Source organism: Cladophialophora psammophila, assembly GCF_000585535.1.
Source record: "Cladophialophora psammophila CBS 110553 chromosome Unknown aczJe-supercont1.2, whole genome shotgun sequence".
In the NCBI taxonomy this organism is placed as follows: domain Eukaryota; kingdom Fungi; phylum Ascomycota; class Eurotiomycetes; order Chaetothyriales; family Herpotrichiellaceae; genus Cladophialophora; species Cladophialophora psammophila.
In genome coordinates, this window is record NW_006912923.1 from 195,277 (window position 1) to 215,191 (window position 19,915).

Genomic DNA, 19,915 nt, shown 5'->3' on the forward strand with positions numbered 1-19,915 from the left:
AAGCGGGAAAGCTGTGCTGAATGGCCAGTTGACCCGAACGAGGAATTCTCATCTCCATCTGCATCTCCGCCACTGCTGCGGTATGTCAGCACCAACTCCATTTTATACGCCATGCCTGGCCATCCCCGCCTCGCAGGAAAAGGCGCCGTTCTCGCACCAAGATGTACTCTCTCGAATCATTGAAATATTGCTGAGCGCAACAAATTCTGAGTTCGGGTTGCCTTGGATGGGCTTGTACCGGAACTAATTGAGAGCATCAACAGCACTCCCGTTCGAAGATCTGATCAACTCTGTTCGACGACAGCTTTTCGGAGTCACGGTATATTGTTCGGCCATATCGATGGCGTGATCAATGTTGGACACCTTGACACACGTTATGAGCAAACAGATGGCGCAGGTGGGCATGCCTGGCCAAGAATCTGCAATGGTAAGGTTTGGATGGAGTTCTTGTCTACACAGATAAGCGCACGAACGGTCCCTCGCCGAATCTCAGCCCTCTAAGATATTGCAATAAACATTCAGCATTCTCAATTAGCGCTCGGAACACGCATTGAAGTCAATGCCGGATACGTCAAGTTTGAACTCACTATATGATGGTATGCATGAAATGTTGTCAGCTTCTTGCTCTGTGATACCCGCTGTGGTTCCTTGTATTTTGCAGCAAGACAAAAAGGAAGTAGAGGACAATGCCCGGAAGCCTTCAATATCAAACTCGACCTTGTCTCTTCCTTGAAAGGGTGTCTCACTCTGTTGCAGCCTCGGTTTGTCGAGGCTTTCGTCCCTGGAAATGTCCGAAAAAATCACCGCCCCCTTCTTAAAACTCTACCGCCACCTCTTCCCCAAGGGCAGAAACGTCCAAAATGATACGGCCGAGAAAGCCATCCCTCCTGAGAGTCTAATTGTTGTTCTCCAAGATATTGGAAGAGTCGACGAAGTAATTCGAAGGGAACTTCAAGACATCAGTGAGGAGGAAATACTGTCAATAGCCAAGAGGATCAAAAGACTACTCGACGTTTGCCTCGTGTCCATGGCCTGGATTATGTTTGCTTTGAATTCTTTCGACCGAGTACGTGGTCCTCGTCGCCCCCAGCGCTTTATAAATGGGAAGCTAACGCGACACGGCTGCAGAGCAGTCTTGGGAATGCAAGAGTCATGGGCTTGCAGAAGGATTTGGACATGAATTCAAATCAGTATGGCCTCGCTATGATGCTGCTTTTTATTGCATATGTCCTGGCACAAGTTCCTTCGAACTACTACCTGGCAAGGGGCCGCCCTTCAATCTATCTCCCAGTGGTGATGGTCCTTTGGGGATGTGTGTGCACGGCCACTGCTTTTGTGACGACCCCGTCACAACTATATGTGGTGCGTTTCTTTCTGGGTCTCTTGGAGGCGCCTTTCTGCGTCGGTTGCCTTTTCCTCATCTCTTCCTGGTACACAAGGACCGAGCTTGGATTACGCAGTGCCATACTTCTGACGGCGCCGATGATGGCCAACGCCTTCTCTGGCCTTATTGCTTTTGGTATTTACGACACAATCGACGGAGCACGGGGCCTCGAGGCGTGGCGTTGGTTGTTCATTGTGGGCGGTGTTTGCACAGTTTTCGTTGCCTGCGTCGGCTTTTACGTCCTTCCAGATTTTCCGTCCAACACCCGCTACCTCTCCGAGAAAGAGATCGCAGTTGCTCAACTGCGAATGATTGCCAACGGTGTTCAGGATGATGAAAGCGATTATGGTCGTTGGCGCGGCCTCGTGATGGCTGTAAGATGCTGGCAAGTCTGGGTTTTCGCAGGGATGTTCCTGCTTTTGGCGATCGGTGCGTCGGTGCACAACTTCTTCCCCTCGGTCGTAAACACCCTTGGATTTTCTCGGAATACGACCCTGTGGATGACGGCTCCTCCATATCTCATTGGAGTTGTCGTCACCATTGCCAACAGTCTGTGCGCCGACCGGCATCGCAACGCTTGCCCTCACGTTGTTGCGCCGGCCGCACTAGCAATGCTCGGTTTCTTACTCTTCTTGCTCGACCAGTCGTCCACACGAAGTGGCGTGTGGGTTCGCTACGCTGCTGCTTTTCTTATGATTGTAGGGGCACATTCTGGGTATCCGGTCGTTCTCTCGTGGGCGCAGAAGACGATACGAGGTCCCAAAGAGATGCGAGCCTGTGCTATTGCCATCATCAATACATCCGGAAGTATATCACAGGTAAGTCGAAATAAATCTACTACCAATCTGTTTGCACAATGAGAAATTGCGAGAAATTCACATTGAGGACCCTCTATTCAAGGCCCCGGGGTCCATCTCTATACTCCTCTTTGCATTCCTCACAGAATTTCCCTCCACCTTCTCTCCCAGTGCGCATATCCATTAGCTGTCCATGGCGCTGATTTACGTGTTTACAGATCGCCACATCCGAACTGTATCCAAACCGATGGGCACCGAGGTATATACCGTCGATGTCCTTGAATACCACTTGCGCGCTGGTAGCGATTTTACTTGCGATCTTCATGCGCCATCAAACCCGTGCCTCAAGCTCCGTTGCGACGCAAAATCTGTCGGGTGTTTTGACGAGATCAGCAACTGGAGGGCAAACCCACTGTTGATTTCATTCCCGGTCTTTTGAGGCTGGCCGCCACCACCCTTCTCTCGCCGTCGTACGACAAGAGTAAGGCACAACTGAGACGATCCTACATTAGTGCCTTGTCAGACCGACATTTAAGCGGCAGGATCGAGAGCGAAGCTCGAAAATTCGGATCGGAGACCACCCTGAGAGGAATGCATCTAGACATCTAAGTGAGGTGGTGGATGGCAGCTGAACCCATGAGGAGGCTGCAGACGGGCTGTGTCTTACCCTGATTCCGATTAGCCGTCGGAGACTTCAAAGCTTCCCTCGTCGCACTATCTCTCAACTCTGGTCGCGCCACCAGTCTGACCTCTCCATTGCAGTTTGCGACCACGGATATGTCTTGTCGAGGACAACGGAGTTTGACAAGATATCCCACCCCGGTGTCTTGGGCGGTCTGGGTTACGTGTTATCGCTGACGAAATATGTATGCTTCAGCTGATGCTGGATTGTGAGATATGCAGAGCGGAGAGGAGCTTGGATGGCTTCGTCGATTTCGACGCGTTGTGTTTGGCTATCAGGGTTTCGCAGGGGATGATATGAGAGTCAAGATCTGGGCTCTCAATGACATGCGGGTAGTCATCTGTGGCTTAACACATTTCTGGTTGGCTGGCGTTGTCGCATTTGATGCTCCCCAAAGATCCTTAGGACCTCCCCGAAGGTAGGTTCAAATCGTTGCTGTTGTCTGAATTGCCTGAATACATACTGATGATCATGCTCAGACCTTGTTCCTACTATAGCGGTGTCTTCTCTGCACCCCAGCGTCTTTCGACATGCCACCGCAATAATTCACGTGTACGAGACCGTGGTATCTTCTGAGAAGGAGGATATAGGGTTGGATTTGCCCCAGTTGACGCATTGTCAACTCAGACGCCTTGTCCCCAACAGGGCACTGTCTCCTCTCTCCAGCCAGTTGAAACCGGGATTGAGCTGGACCGCTCTCTGCGTTGTTGTGATTTTCAGGGTCCACTCAACGTTCTGGTGCCGCACAATGCTTTCAGGCGACCCTGTGGATGCGCACAAGGAGGAAAAGGTCCGTTCTCAGTTTCTTCGTGGCAGGACGTTGATGGACCAAGAGGAGGAGGGGGTAACGGGCTTTGGTCTCCGCACTTGTCACCCGAACAATGGGAGTACTTATCTCTATCTACCCGCCAGTGTGGTTGAATCAAGCACTTCTGTGGGCTTCCATCTACTCTATGGCTTCACGGTCAGGAAGACGGTCGATAGAACAGGGACATTGTGGGAACGAGTCACCCCAGCACGCCGTGACCAAGTCAACAGCTCCGGCACGGTTGCCGAAGATAAACACTCATTCTTCAGACATTGCAAAGTCTGGTTCCGGCTCCAAGTCACTCTCGTTACTCAGAGTAGCCGCCTTGCAAATACCAAACACCACACTGATCCAAAGGCGCAGTCGAGCTGAATCACCTGCAGCAAGCTCGACTTCTCGTCCCACAGGAGAATGAAAATTGCACAGAGATGATGCACTTACCATAACAACCAGCCTCGCACTCACCATTCTTTCAACTCCCTTTGACTTCGCCTTGGTCAAATGCCGCACATATTTTGTTTTGGGTTGTTTTCTTTGCACCTTGGCAGGACAGTTGCGCATAAACCCAGCTACAATATCTCTTCTCTCTTCTTTTCATCCCATCCACTAACCTTCTCATCGCTCCTGGGCTTGCAGAGGGTTCCAAGCTGAAGTGATACGAGTTTGCCTCCCTCTGCCTCCGAAACCATCAGTTCGCATTCAATCCATCTACTCTCTTCCCTCACTTCCGATATGAACGTCCTCCTGTACAGTGGCAAGTGTCGATCTTGAAGTCAAAACCCCCCAGACTCTAATTGCTTTCACAGGGAAACAATTTGGCGCGGGAAGATGGCTTTACTTCGCGCACGGCCCCCTTCTTACTCAATATCGAACAGGTCATCATATCGCTCTTTGACTTGAGGAAGAAAAAAAATCGATCGCAACTCTTTGGCCCCGTATGCATACCAGCACGACCTGGTTGTCTTGGATGGCCGACAATACACTCTACTTCCTGTCTTCCAGCAGGAAGCTCTGTTGCTTGTTGGCCAGAGGGAGGGCTTTCCCCCTCTCCTCAAGCAAAAATCATCGTCCAGTCTCGACTGCATCCGGCCGTGACTCTAAGTTTATGCCATAGTGCAGCAAAAACACGATCCTTTTTGGGGAGAGATGTGGTCTCATAGCAACCGACGTCGAAAATAATATCTCATGATCGACATGCTCCTGGCATGTTGTCTGGCACTACTCAGTGCCCTCGAGACGGGAGCTGGGGCCGTAATCAATGCAGCAAGCTCGGGATGACTAGGGCTACATACGTGCAGATGCTCCTATCAGGGCGAACGCGCCTACACTTCCACCGAACATTGTCCAAGGACTTTCTATCCAGACGCTGAGAAAGTCACGAAGGGAGTCAATCTACATGTGGGGCCTGTCTAATCGGTACCACCCTGCCGCGGTGGACTGTACCCTGAGGACGGGCGGGCAAGCCCAAAAAAGCGAGGCGGGAGTGTCGATTGAGGATCTTGCCCGTTTTTCTGGCCCTCTCTTTCTTTTGAACCGAAAGAGAGAGGCCAGACAACATTATAGAAGCCCTAAGCAAAGGAAAATCCTATAGACTAAGAAACCAGGTCTCCAAGTGACACTGAACAGTGCAACCAACAAATCGGGTCTGTACAGGATGCTGAACATAATAACAACAATGCAAACGAGTTATGCGTACGTAAAAGCCCATCGTCCCTTGCAGTTCTCTCGAGATTCATTGCTTGCATTATTGAGGTTCTGCTGAGTCCGCGACACATCTTCGCGCTGTTTGTTGACCTCTTTTTCCCACCGGTGCCTCTCAGTAGTGTTCGACCACCTACCTTTGCCTTGTCGACCCTCGAGCAGGCCCTGTTCTGCAGACTGTCGTGCATCTTCAGCCTTGCGGCGTTGTGATAGCCTCGTGTCTAGTTAGAAGACTAGTAGGTACACCGCCTTTTCACCCCTGCGCCCGATTTGTATGTGATGCCCGACCACGTCAAACTTGCGAGGACTTGAACGAGCCCATCCGGAACTCTGGTCGACAAAAATTTTGATCTGCTCGACGATACCGAGTGTCCGCCTGACCTCCCTGCGTTCTGCGGCCGCGTTAAACGATTCTGGACCAAGGCGAGCTATGGCCGGGACGAACCGTTGCGTCGTCGTCGCCCATGGCCCCATTCGACTGAACACTTTGGCGCCTATGGTCAGTCCCTTACTCTCAATCAGGCAATTCCCGCACAGGATCCACCTGTTCGCACCTTGGTTCGCATCATGGCGCGGAGTCGAGGCTAATTTAACGAGGCCCAATCAGTGGCAATCTTATCTCGACCTCAGCCCTGCGTTTGGAGTGGTGATGGAAGGGTGGTAAAACCAGCGCATAGTGTTCACGACAGCTGTCACGCAGATCTCTGGGAGCGGTGAGGCTCACGAGGAAAGAGACGAGAGACGCGTGGTGTGGAAAGTGAAGCGGCACAAGACGGAATCTCTGAAGCTGACGTAATTGGTCCGAATGCTGCTGGTTGCTTCCTGCAAGAGTCTCATGAGCAGCACACACAGAACGGGACGATTCGAACGGTGCATTGCAGATTTGGCCCCCCTGTTAGAGGACTTGTGCTGCTCACTGTTGTCGTCCTTTGTTCTTCCAATCCATCTCTGGGGCCTCCAAGCCGACGAAACCTGTGGCCTGGTTGCATGCCCAAACACCACCATCACCACCATCACCACCATCACCACCATCACCACCACCACCACCTCCTCCTCCTCCTTCTCGAATCCTTCGCCCACCATCCATCGCTTATTCTTAGCTGCAAGCGAACAGCCACACCGCCAAATGGCTCCCAAAACGGCACTGCTGGTGGTCGATATGCAAGTCGTCTTCGAGCCCATGACCACAACGGCCCTTCCAAACATCATCATGCTGTGCGAGCATTTTTCAGCGACCTCGGCGCCCATTGTGTTCACGAAGCACGGCCATCCGAAGGTAGAAATGGTCCCAGATTCGCGCAGCCAACTGGTCCGCAAGTGGGGGGTGTCTGGCTCTATCGGCGAAGGCTCGCCCAAGGGAGAGATCATGCCCAAGTTGCATAAATTCCTGCCTCGGAACTATCTGAATAGAACAGCCGAGCAATGCCAACCACAACAAAAACAACAGGTCACCATTGGAGAGTCCCTACCGGAGCCCACGGCGCCTGAGTTCCCCAAGCTCGTGCCCAAGAATACCTATGACGCCTTTATTCACACACCCTTGGCAACCATCCTCGAGCACGCGGGCATCGAGCGGGTAATTGTCGTCGGAGTCATGACGGACTGTTGTGTCGACACGACAGGTAGAGCGGCCTTCAATCGCGGGTATGAGACATGGGTTATATCCGATGCTTGTGGCAGTGCGAATAGTAGACAGCACGAAGCGGGCATTCGAGGATTCAAGTTCGCGTTCGGCGAGGTGATGACCACGCAGGAGGCGCTCAGACGGATGACCACCTGAGTTTGGACCGAGTCGTTTGGATGGAGGGTTGCTTCTCATCGAGACTGGGTCAGCTTGAGGAAGACAGCTGGCTCTCGTTTCAGGGGAGGGGGATGATGAGCCTAACGAGCCCGACTCCTCTAGGACAAACCCCATTTGGCAGGCAGCGGGAGAATGGATTTAGCCCGCCGCGAGCCGCAATGAATTGCCTAGAATCACAATGGTTCCTTTTCTACTCGATTCACTTGACGTTGCTTCTGGCTATCTGACCGATTGACATCGTTGACATCGTTGACGAAGAATCATCCGTGTCCTTTTCATTGTTTGATGGCCTCTCTCGCCGCGTAATCGCTATCCTCGAGAGTCTCCTTCCCGATGGCATCCGCGATCTGTCGATGAAAATCAGGCGCAGTCCGCATGCAGAGACCACGGCGACTGGCCGGGGGCAGTGGCGGGCGCGCAGAGAAGATTCAAGAAGTGATGGAAAGATACAAGAACCGGTTTCAGGTTTGAATGAGATGGCATCGGTGTTTTGGCTATTGACGACAAAACCCAAGGAGGATGTGATGTGATTTGATGTTGCTAACTGAAAAAGACATCTATCGGTATGGCCGAACTTGATTCTCGGAGCAGGAAACGAATGCGTGCGTGTTTTTGTCTCATTATCATCATCATTGTCATCATCATGGAAAGCACAAAGGCTGTGACCATACATACTATATCTCGCAAACGCCCCAATCCACCATCACGACAAAACATCGGTGCCCCCCCCCCCCCCCCTGGCGAAGCCAGCCGTCCTGGTACCTTCCAGCTCCTTTGTCCTGTCCCAAACCGCCATCTTAGCCCGTATTCCCGTTCGAATTTCCGTTCGAGTTTCCGACAAAGACGACGAGGACGGCTGCAAAGGCCGCCGACGCTATATAACATTCTACTCGTTTGGGTCGGGCAAGGAGCGAGAGAACTGTGGAAAAGAGCAGAGTGCACGCTACTATAGCCGCCATCCTCGTCATAGGATTGTTTATCAGATAGATGCCGAACGCGGCAATGGTTGGTAGCGCCGAGGCCAGAATGGTGGACAGCGTGTCGATGGTGGTCGTGATGTAGTTGTCAGGATAGTTTATGATGCGCTTGTGCTTTGCTGCACCAGCCCATGCTTCCGCCACCGAGATGGGATCATGGAATTTGTGGCCTATGTGCTTGTGGTAGACAGACTTCACCATCTTGTCGATGAATCTTGACAGGGCGTCTCTGTCGGTATAGAGTCCGGCCACAGAAGTCATGTCCGTGATGTTTTCTTCATCCCATGTTTCAAACTCGTGAGCCTCCAAAAACGGCTCTTCACTGCCGTCCGACTTCTCGAGCAGTTCGTGAAGCGTGGCCAAGTCGGGCTGGTTTACAGGAGCAAGCCGACAAAGGGCGGCAAATTGGAGAAGGGCCGTGTCTAGTAGGCAGGCACGAAACTTGTCAACACAAGTGCTTTTCCAAGGCCGGGCGCGGATTGGGGAGGGTGATACGCACTGTACTCTTTGAGAAGTCCGCGCATCTCCAGAGTTCTAGTCCACTGTAGACCAGTACGAGGGTGCTCGTGGGGACCTTTCATAGCCGAGATATCATACTCGAACTGCTTTCGCAAGGGGTCGTCTGCATTGCGGTCGTCCTCAATGGCCACCCGGAGGTCATGCTCACAGTTCACCACCTCCCCCTGTAGGCAGAGCAGGTTCCGGGCGTTCAAGATGAGAAACCTTCGGAAGATGGCGAGCTGGGGGTAGGATCCCATCCATCCGGCAATCTCATTGTAGCCCTTCATTGTTTCATCCATCGCTGGGGCGTGCTCGGGGGCAGAAGTCATCTCGTCGGCACCTCCTGAAAGACAGCCTTCATCGCACACAAACCCAGGGACAGCGAGGTCTAACGTGCAAAATGAGGCTCACACCCCCTTCACCGCATGCACCTCTGAGGTGGCAGACCTAGCTGCATGGTGTACCCAAGGGCAGAGCAGACCAGTAGCCGGGCGGATGGTCATGGTGATTGGGCTAACTTCTGCAAGCCAGCAACGAATGAGCCACGATGTAGGCGCAGGATCCCTCAATAGAGAGGTTCATCAAGATGCGAGCCACAGGCCAACCCCAAACGCTTCGAGATGGCGGTCTCGCGCCGCCGCCAATGACATCTTCACAGCCCCCCAAAAAGAGACCGGGTATGGCTTGTGATTGTGACAAGTGAGCGCTCAGGGGCTCTGAGCAGGGTCCCGACGCACAAGTATTCTTAATCTCAGTGCAACCCACCACGACCTCAGCTGCCGGTCTTCTTTCCTTTGCGCAGTCTCTCTCACCTTATCTGTGACCTTTTGCCTAGCTACTGCTGGATTGCAAATCAATTCAAGTACCCAGTACCGAGTGATGGAGGAGGATTCGGTTATGGCAATCAGAACCCACCGGGGAGGCTAACGAACGAAGATGCGTGCGAAGACCCATTTGGGCAGGTCGGCAGCGAACACCAGCCTTACCACTAGGAGAATTCATTGCTCCGTACCGATATATTTGGATTTGAACCACCCGCGCCCCTCCTCGCCTGTCTCTTCAACCTCGATTTCTTCCTGTTTCTGGCTTCACGAGTCCAAGGCAAAAATGTCCTTGAGTGTTGCGTGGAAATCAGCGGCATCACAATACCGCTGACCGCGGCACAGCTGAGCGTTGGGCGAACAGACTGGCAGATGCGGATTAACCTCGGACGACCATTGAGCACCTCACCTTCGGCGGCAGAGCAATCATGACCAGCTACTTCGTCGGCGGCGCCAATGGCCGCAGGAAAATTCTCGAACGGTTGTGTCCCGAAATTCAGCCCAGCTTTGGCCGACCGGAATGATGGTCGCAACTCCTTGGTTGTTGCGATGGTGGGATTCATTTCGTCGCAGGAACTGCCGGGCAGCTGTGAAGCCATCTTTGTGTGTGAACGGGGAGTCAAAGGTGCGATGTGAGAGTCTGAGAGAAAAGCCCTGGTGGGCCCTTGTTTCACCTTTTGGTAAGCTGCTTAGACTCCGGGACTACCAGTGGATTGAAATCTCGCGAGGAATCTGGCTCGAGAAGCTAGCAGGGTCTGCCGACGCCTCCAAGTGCCTGTCCATCCCTTAATGTTTTCGAACACGCATAAACGCGGTTACAACCCATCACGCTAGGCCGACATCACCGCATCCGCGAGAAACCAGATACGCCATTCTGGGCAGCCTCGAAAAGCAATGTACGCGCCTCAGCGACCTTGATGGGATTTTCGAACGACGACATGGAGCGAACCACGAGCCTTTGGACGACCATGAGCCTGGTTCTGTCGCGGCAATTGATAAATGATTGCTACTCCTGGCTAGAGTAGCCAAAGTCCCACGAGCCCGCTTCCCGCCATTGCAGATCAGCGCCTTGTACGATGTACCGAGTACTCATTACCAGGCGGTTCTTCACCCGCGACATGGTTCGGCTGGTCTTGTGGCCTCTCCGACCAATCCTTGAAGCGTCGAGTGAGAAAATGTAGCCATTTTCGCACCGTACCTCAGCCCTAAGCAAGGTCAGTCACAGTCGAAGGGCGTGAAGCGTGAAGCGCGGGAAACCCCTGCGTACTCCGTACTCTCCATGCTCTGGTTCGTGCAGTCTTTTCCAGCCCCTTTTTCAACGACCTTTTGTATGCCAGTTTTCTTTTCTCCAGTTGTCTGTACTGTACCTTTCTCATTGAACCCCTCGTGAACAGCCGTGTTCCTTTGGGTCCTTTGGAATAGAGCCGAAATTTCTCTCGTTGATTATTCTCTGTTCTCTTACGAGCCGCTTTTCGTCCAACCTCCCCTCCTCCCCAAGAACTTCATTCGGAGACGCGGCCCTCATGATTCTGAAAATTCACATCCATTCTGGACAAAAAACCAGCAAGCAACCAATCACTGTGAACATCTTTCTCAACAGCAATGAAAATGATGGAGAAGCAGCAACGCAGGACGCAATCCAATTGCCACCCGAAATCCATTACCCTGATCCCAGTCGAACTCACCATGCCGAAGCAATTTCCAGCATCCCCACATTGCCGTCACGACATGAAAGCGGCTTTGAGACCGCTACAAACACTCCAAAGAGTTTCAGGAGTCGGTTCTGCAACTATGGGAAACATGCAAAATGGAGGCAACGATATATAGAGGCTTCATGGCTCAGCTTGAGCAGACATTTGCCCTGGGGACTTTGGTGCAAAGCACAAGATGCAGGGTCAAATGCTAGCTGTTGTAGCGCCCGTAGTGATGGAAAGTTTCACAAGGCTGCGAGGCGAAATATTCATGCCAATCGTCACACTCCTCCCTGTCATCCAAAGCTTGCGACCGTAAATTTCGGTCTAGACTTCAGAAATCGCTCCTGCCGCTCGAAGGATGATGACCAACCACGAAGCCAAGGCGAAGAGAGCGACTATTCCAAGAGTGTGGCAGCCGTCTTCCCTGTGCGAGAGCCACACAGGGCGTGCATTGACCCCCTGGCGGCTTCTTACAGGAGGATCGAGATACTTGTGTGGAAGCTTGACGGCGACGTGATTGCCTTTTTCGCAACAATGGACACCGGCGCTGACCTCAACGTGATGACTCTAGAAAGGGCAGAGTTGCTGGGGTGCGGTACCGTTGACCAAAACAGTGGCACTATGTTGAAAGGCATTGGGGAGAAGCCGACTCTCTCTTTAGGAACTGTTCGGATCAAGTTCTCGCTCCGTTGCAATTCCAAGGAACGATGGGTTGTGTTCCATCTTGTGCATGACCTGGGTGGGCACCAGGCCCTTCTAGGTGTGGGCCTGACTATGGAGCTCAAGCATCTTCATCGACCTCGATGCATGGAATGCGAGAGGGCCATGCCGCGACCGGTGTAGGGTATGATCATGTGTGCTGATGGAGGGTACCGTTCTGTCTTGGTGATTGTCTGGATCAGTGACGTGGCAAGAGAGCACATCGAACAGGGCGTCTGGTCTGCTGTACAAATCAGGAGCGTACATATTATCGATAGAATATAATTCGAGAGCCTTCACCGATATTCCTGTGTATGAGTCTCTTCGCAGAAAGAAGATCTTTATTGGCCGCCACTTCTGGTTCAGAGAGCACGGGCGAACGGTGTGGGACTGCCCGTCCTTCTGGCTGAGCTCAATAGCCTCTCCTGTTCGGTGTTGTCGTGGCTGTGTAAGTAGACCTGGTGATGTTAGGCACGTATGAAGGGGCTCTAATACCCGTTGTTGCTGCACAGGACTTGCTGCTGTGCCGCCTCAATCCTCTTCACACTTCCACTGGATGGATCTGTTCATAGAAGCCCTGTTCTGGTTGCCCCGTTCAGGAGGATCCTTGTTTGCGAGCAGTTGCAGTAGAAGAGGCAGCGATTTCCTTTTCTCAGGCTGGACAGTAACCTCTTATACCACCCCATTCTTCTTGTAAAGCAATTTAGATAGTTCCATCACGAATACATCGAAAACGTCGGCAGCAGATTGCATCAGTATGCCCAAAGTCGAGGGCGAACAACACCAGGAAGTGGGTGAGAGTCGCGAGCCGATTAGAATCCTAAATGACGTCGCGAAACCAGGGCTATGGATATGGCTGCTTGCATCGATAGATCGTAGCATACCTCGCCCCAGAATCGATCTTCAGACATTGCGAGAAGTCGTTCAGCAGCAAAAGATACCGGACCCAGAAGAACACTCTCATCCAGGGTTGCCCGGTAGCTGTCTTGGCACGATTAATTTGAGCTTTCAATCGGAGATCGGTCACATTGGCGGCCAAGAGGATTTCTGCATCGTCGAGGACGAGAACCGGGGCGTGGTTCTGAACAGATCTCTGATACCAGACGGCACGCAGTCCGCAGTCTTCCCAATTGCAAATCAGGGTGATGAGAACAACAAAGGTAGGCGCAACTTACAGAGTTTTGTCTGGCGTCCTGCGCAGGGTTAATCACCTTTCATAGATCAAAATCGCAGCAAGGCAGAAGCGAAACAAAGGGCCAAGAACAGAGAGAAGGAGAAAAGCAGGAAGAAAGACGAACAGAGACGTGAAAAGGACAAGGAGATAAGAGGAAGCTCCTCGACGCAGCAACACACTTCTTGAGGCGGCATGGGCAGACGCGATCCTTTTATCCTCCATGAAGGCACGCCCTGACCCTTGCTGGAGGAAAGGACAAGGGGCCCTTGGCTAGACCTCGGAATGCCAGTGGCAAGGTCACATGGAGAATTACCAAATTCTTGTATGTTTTCCATAGTGTTGCTCTCTCTCAGTGGGGTACGTATACGCACCTGGGAAAAGGATAAAACATGGCGGTGAGAGAGTGAAAAGGAGGCTAATAAGCCACGTCGAGTGTTTCTCGGTCACGTGCGTTACAGGAGTGAAGATTGGTAGGAATGATTGGAACAATAATAGATAGAGATCCTGCGGAGCATGTCTACCAGCTTCACAAGGCCTGTTTATGTGTGTGCATTAAACAAGAGGAAGCTCTTCACTTCAGCGTCATGTCGACAGGGCTGTAACTTTCCAGGGGTTGTCAGCCTTGTGTCGCTGCGGCCCACAAAAACTGAAGACCCTGCCCCATGAATCTTCAGACCAACAGGGCAGGTAGTTACAGCGACGAGAAAAGCGCGAGCAGAAGGGCTATTTCTTCTTTGGTCCGGAATGAGATCTCAAGATTGATGATATACGGCGCCGTCCCCTGTCGTGCGTCCTTGAAAAGCCCTGTCTGTCTTGCTCTCGAGCCCGTGGTCCGGTAGCGTCTGGCGGCTGCCCGTTTACTTGCTCCCTGGAGCCCGCATATGTAAGTCCGCGCACAAGAGCTACCATAGGTAAGAGAGACTCATTGTTTGACCGTGGAACCGTGCTCATGCCAATTCCAAAGGATCCATCTTTTTTTTTTCTTTTTCTCTCTTTGACTAACCCTTTAGCCATGGTCAGAGTCTTGCCGAAGGACAAACACCAATTTCTAAACGTATTACATAGGAACCTGATCTCACGAACTCATGGCGCTTTTTCTTTCTTCTTCTCACCTTCGCCCTGGTAGCGGCAAAGGCTCGTTTTCGAGCAACAAGCCTACCACGTGTCGGTTTCTGGACTCTGGAGACATGATACAAATGACCACTCCTGCCATCCCATATGGAAACTTGTCGCCGCAATAATCGCCCAAGCAGTGTGGCTTCCACGAGGCGCCTGTGACGCCGACTCAGGCTTGGTAATACCTAAGGTGTCCTGACCCCTGAGTCTAGGTGAAGGCTCTCTCCGCAGACACCTCTTGGGGTATTCCTTCCCCTTGTCCACTCCCTCCCCATGCGCGCGGACGCTCCAATAATTCGCCATGGTCCCATAGAGAGGGGGGAGCCTAGAAACAGAATCCATGACGAGTCACGCGTGAGAGGAAGTGCCAACCAACAGCAGCAGCGTGATACAGTGGGTTTCTGTTCTCGCATTTGCATCTGCATCTAGCGAATGTGTCTGGGGCACACGGAGAAGGAAGCAGTCCTCTTTCGCTTTCTCGCTCTCGGAAGGAGACTCTTGAATGGTCATCTCAGCTACACATTCACTACCATGTAAGAAAGCAGGGACAGAAGGCTGAAGGAAGACATAGCTGGAGCTTGGAGTCACGGGAAGCGGGTGGGAGATTTTCCGGAATCGTGTGTCTATATATATAGATGTGCATGAACGTAATACGTAGGCGGCCAACAACCCCGGCAGAGAAAGGAATTGTGGATTGAGATCCGAAGGAAATGAAAGAAACAATAGCTAGAGGTACTTGTAACCATCATCATCCTCTATTTTCTTAGAAAGTAATACAAAATACTATAAAGACCGAAAGTATGTCGAAGAGCTTTGCTAGAACCTGGAGGTCAGGTAGAGATCGATGTACGTGCATATGCACATGGTAGCGTAGTACAGGACGCACGCACGCTGACGTCGTCTCCAGGGCAGCCAAAGGTAATATGACCCGAACTGAGCTGACGAATCAGTCTTTCCTCTTTTTCTCTGTCTCTGTCTCTGTCTCTGTCTGTCTCTTAAACGGGCGCGGTCCCTGCCCAGTCTAGGTCCAGGTCCACGGTCATTCCCCCTCTTAGCACGCGCAGCTCGAGTTATTGCCGATAAAGACAATCAAGACTGCGGTGAAGGTGGCAGTGGCGACGAAGGAGTCGATCCTGCGCGGGACGCCGACGCACGCCAGCGCGATGCTGAAGAGGAAGCTCACCAGCACAATGATGCCCAGCCGCGTGAGCTCGCTGTCGATGAAAAACAGGGCCGAGGCCGACACGGTGGGCAGGACCGGCGCCACGATCGTCGTCACAGCCGTGACGCTCCGCGAGATGTGTCTCTGCGGGTACTGGACCAGCTTGGTCGGGACGGCAGGCGCCCAGTCCTCGTCCACGGGGTCCGGGTCGTAATGTCCAGAGCCGTAGTACTTGTGGAAGACGTTGGTGATGAACCACTCGAGCCACGAGGAGAGCGGGTCTCTGCCCTCCTTCTGGTCCGTCAGGGATGTGAGGTCGTATTCCTTTCTCTTGCTCCACGTATGGAGCTCGCGGCCGCGCAGAAACAGTCGTCTGTCCGGAATACTCACCTGAGCCGCTCGGAGGCACGCGAGACTGGGTTTGTGGACCTGAGGCAGGTCGTCGAGTTCGCGATTTTGGAGGAGTAATTCATCTTTTCAAGAAACGAACAGCCAAAAGTCAGCCGAGACCAAAAGTAAGAACGAGGTATATTGGAAGAGGTCCACCACGTGCTGTAGTCTCTGGCCAGACGGCAAATCTCCCGCATCAGCTTCCGTTGTACTCTTGCCCCCTCGATATCGCTCCTGGATTGGAGCATGGCCTCGAAATTGAAGGCAAACTGACTCCTTTCAGGGTCGCCGGAATTTCGATCTGCTCGGATCGCAGCGAGGAGCCGGCCCTCTTTGTGCGTCAGTTCGGCTTGCAAGAATAGCAGCGCACGGTAGTTCAGGATTTTGAATTTGCGAAAGATGGCCAGTTCTGGATATTTGACCATATCCGAACACAGATAGTCGTATCCTTGCATATTGGAGTGCAGCGCCGAACAGACAGGCTTGGGAGGACTTGGGCGGCGAGAAGGCGGTCAGCGACGAGGAGCGCCATCATATAGGGTACAACTATGCGCCGCTGGCAGTCACAGCCTCATTGCTTTCTGTGCTGGCTCCAGGTTGCTGCCTGACGAGATGCAGACGCTGCCCGAGATCGATTTCTAGACAGAGAGGGAGGGAGCGGCTGGCAGGAGCGAAGAGTCGTCGGCGGCCAAGCAAGGGTGGGATGCAGCAGCACAAGCAGCGTCAAGTGACATTTCCCGCTGGGATGCTGCTTGGAACATGTGTTCGCATCAAAGCCCTAGCTCGTGCAGATGAAGGCTGCATAGCTGCATAGCTGCATAGCTGCATAGCTGCATGTCACAGCGAATGCCATTGATCAGTTGTTGCAGATTGGAGGAGGTGCAGATGAGAAGGCGCCATTGATAGGGCCAATATGAAGCGTGAATCGCGATTGAACAAGAACAACGCCACAGCTGAGCTGTCAGGGTTGGCTGGCCTGCTTATCCAAAGTTGCAGAGCAGATGGACTGGGTAGTATAAATAAGACGAAAGCTTCCCCTATCCCGTCCCTATCCCTGCTCAACTTTCGCTGCTCTCCACTCCCTGGGGTGACTGGCACCAATATCTGTTTGCCGCGCTCTCCGGGCACATACCTCTCCTTCCCTTTTTGTCAAGTCGGCGATACGTATGACCTCAGACGACACTGCTCTCCAAAAAAAACAACTCCCCGAAACGCCCACGCGAGAGCGCTAGCTGCTAATAATTGGGGGTCATCTCCGCTTAACACCTCGAAGCTTGGTGTGGATGATGCTCACGTTCCGGCACGAAGGTAGAAAAGGGGGATTGCATCCTTCATTTTGATCGGAACAGCTCGACATTGACATGATAAGCAGAGCCAATCAACCTCTGGTCGGCGGTACGTATATGTGCCTTCTCCTCTTGACTGTTGACCTTTTGGGTTTTGATTTTTATGCGTCTCGGCGGAAAGGAAACGCACCTGATTCGGGTCAAGCTCACGTGACGCACACTGAGAAACGAGAAAACAACATACCCAGTACTGGGTACACATGTGCAAAAATGGCCACCGACCACGGCAAAACAGATTGCCGAGTTGCACAGCGCCGGATCAGCCCATTGGTATGATGCAAAGGCCCGTCCCTGGCGGCAACGTCCTGTCGTATAATTTTGTCCTCCAGTCTTCTCCAAACTCGCCCTCCCGAGTCCGTTTTCGCACGAAGAAGTTGGTTGCACTCGACAACGGCCAACAAGCCCGTCAAGGTTTTGTTCAAATGCTATCCTCGACATTACACCTTTCTTGCGTCGGATGCAGGTACCGGTTGGTTGGATGTCCATCCTCAGGCAATCGACGTCGACTCTGCTTGAGTGGACAATTTCACAGGTAGGGAAAGTACTGAGTATGTACGAGGTACTATGTCCTGTCATCACCGCCTGGTTACGGCCCCAGCTGGCTAACCTCACGCTAAACAGCAACCGTCGACGCGGCTTCCGGGACCCAGAACCTTTGGGGTTGATGGGCCCCATTCAGGGAGCCCTAAGCCCTAAGCCCTAAGTCGTAAGTATGGCATCAAGCTGGGGCTTGTTGCGTGCCGTCACAGAGCAAGTCTTGCAGATCAGCACAAAGATACTTCAAATGATTCTCGAGACATGCCACGGACAGTACCTGCTTGTTCAGATATGAGACACCGACTCTGGCGGTGGTTCCATCTTCCCTCAGTGTAGGCCGGAGCCATGCATACGGGAAATCTGCCATGGCTCGAGCCTGTGCCATGGTTTTGAATAGGGAGCCCGGCTGTGGGTGAGGGCATTCTTCTGATGGCTCTGCGCCCAACTGCATGAGACGGGGAGACACATCAGAGTTGTTTCTACCTGTTTCTCCTTCGTGCAGTTTTAGGGCCCGGAGAAGCCACCCCGTCGACGTCGCCGAGCCGGCATCTGCAATTCAGCTGCAGTGGCGACCTGTTCTCATCCACGCGTCAGTCGTTGATCTGCTCAGCGAGGCTCTTCCGGTCTCCCCCCCCCCTTTTTTTTCTGCCACATTGGCTGCGTGTTGACTGTTCAACGAGCCAATTCTGGCATCTTTCTTCACCGTCTTTTCTGACCTTCTGCGGACTCTCTTTGCTCTTTTTAGCGACGCCTTCTCGTCGCCATAATCCTTGATTTTGAAATCGATTTCTTCAGTGTCTGCCTGTGCCCGATACCCTCGTTTTGCTGCTCCTTCCCCTTCAGCGTGACCTACACCGCGAAGAATTCCAGGTTCAGTCGGCCAAGCCTTTCGATATACCTCTCTCGTTTTGATCCACGACACCCGAGCTGTCCCTTTTGTGAGAGAAGGGCCGGAAACAACGGGCTCTCCTGCATACACTCGCGTCGAGGTCCACGGCGTGCACGCAACGACATTGTTAGCCAATTCAAAGAGCATTCACACACAAAGGAAGAATAAGTGGCGTTCGCCATACAATCTCCCTGATGTCTCACGACGGGCTCAGTCGAGATATGCGAACGATCCAGCAAGAGGTACCAGCCTGCGGACAAGTTGAAAATACCCGCACGTTTCGTGTTGTTATTAGGACCACAAATGATGATAATAGAGCTCTCTCGCGAATGGTTGAGCAAATACATCAATCTGGGGAATTTATTCAGCAAATTGACGTGTATGAAGAGCGCAAATATTCCTCAGATGGAAGTATGGAAGGAACCGTTAGCAATGAGCACCATCGAAATCCCGCAGACTCGCTGATCGCGAACGACGTGTCCAATCTGGAAATCTGCGAAAACTACACCTACACGAGGACTTCACGGTCAGCCTTGACACATGTACCTCCAGACCTTTCGTACCTTATTGCCCCACACATGCAGACACGTGGCATACGGGAACCTGGGTTTCCATCCATCCCTATGTCCGCAGCAGACGATAATGCTGAGGAATCGTTGTCCCCTGGGTCCCGAAGCCTTGGCAGGAACCTCCAGGAGATCGGTCCTGAGCTACCGCTTTTCTACATCGGACACCAGGGACGCGACTGTGCTTTCAACGCCTGTATAGATTCGGGGGCTAAAGCCATGGTGGCCCGTTTGTCGATCGCAAAGCGAGGCAACGCACGAATCCATAGACTGAGTCAACCGAAGATACTCTTGACGTTCAACGGGTGGCCAGTATTCAGCGACCAATTCGTGTGCCTTGATCTTTTTATGCTTGATAGACCGCACGAACCTCAACGTATCGAGATGTATCTGCTGGAAGACCACCGCCTCCCTTATGTTGATGCTTATATGGACTTCGAAAACGCAAAGAAATTCGGGGTGCTACTGGTTCTGAATTGAAAGAAAAACGGTTGAAGTGACGCGAAAGCTGACCGGTCAAGGAGGATATTGCCTCATAAGCTGTGATCGTTGGACCATGGGCATCACTTCTGCCTCATTCTTCATGTATTCGCAGGGGTCACTTGCGGCTGCTTTCTTGTTCAGTACACCATCAGAAAAAAAGAAAACCCAATAAAGTTTCATTCAAAACACTGCTCACCGACAATGTTTGCCTACATTCTCGTCTCTCAAACCCGGCTGCAGAACGGGCCCCCCCTCAAGAGGGAACGACGACAAGGGCTGATGATGGTGAATGGACGACGATAGTTGACCGCTTTGAACAGCTCACTGATGCCTAAGGTCGTTGTTCAGGACACGTGCCTACGTGTCCCCGAATCCTGTCGCGCCTGC

General features: G+C 52.5%; 5 protein-coding genes across 5 annotated transcripts; 3 read left to right on the forward strand and 2 right to left on the reverse strand.

Moving 5' to 3' along the window:
• Positions 1 to 787: 787 nt before the first annotated feature.
• Positions 788 to 2,620, forward strand: A1O5_01390 (uncharacterized protein; the record flags this gene model as incomplete). The annotated part of the gene is made up of 3 exons (XM_007742008.1): positions 788 to 1,066; positions 1,129 to 2,202; positions 2,369 to 2,620. 3 exons carry the CDS (start codon positions 788 to 790, stop codon positions 2,618 to 2,620), a joined length of 1,605 nt encoding a protein of 534 aa, XP_007740198.1.
• Positions 2,621 to 6,498: 3,878 nt separating this feature from the next.
• Positions 6,499 to 7,152, forward strand: A1O5_01391 (uncharacterized protein; the record flags this gene model as incomplete). Its single annotated transcript, XM_007742009.1, has 1 exon — positions 6,499 to 7,152. One exon carries the CDS (start codon positions 6,499 to 6,501, stop codon positions 7,150 to 7,152), a length of 654 nt encoding a protein of 217 aa, XP_007740199.1.
• Positions 7,153 to 7,970: 818 nt separating this feature from the next.
• Positions 7,971 to 8,980, reverse strand: A1O5_01392 (uncharacterized protein; the record flags this gene model as incomplete). The annotated part of the gene is made up of 2 exons (XM_007742010.1): positions 7,971 to 8,572; positions 8,650 to 8,980. 2 exons carry the CDS (start codon positions 8,978 to 8,980, stop codon positions 7,971 to 7,973), a joined length of 933 nt encoding a protein of 310 aa, XP_007740200.1.
• Positions 8,981 to 11,700: 2,720 nt separating this feature from the next.
• Positions 11,701 to 12,009, forward strand: A1O5_01393 (uncharacterized protein; the record flags this gene model as incomplete). The annotated part of the gene is made up of 1 exon (XM_007742011.1): positions 11,701 to 12,009. The coding sequence occupies one exon, from the start codon at positions 11,701 to 11,703 to the stop codon at positions 12,007 to 12,009; it is 309 nt and encodes a 102-aa protein (XP_007740201.1).
• Positions 12,010 to 15,206: 3,197 nt separating this feature from the next.
• Positions 15,207 to 16,162, reverse strand: A1O5_01394 (uncharacterized protein; the record flags this gene model as incomplete). Its single annotated transcript, XM_007742012.1, has 2 exons — positions 15,207 to 15,790; positions 15,889 to 16,162. The coding sequence occupies 2 exons, from the start codon at positions 16,160 to 16,162 to the stop codon at positions 15,207 to 15,209; spliced, it is 858 nt and encodes a 285-aa protein (XP_007740202.1).
• Positions 16,163 to 19,915: the final 3,753 nt, after the last annotated feature.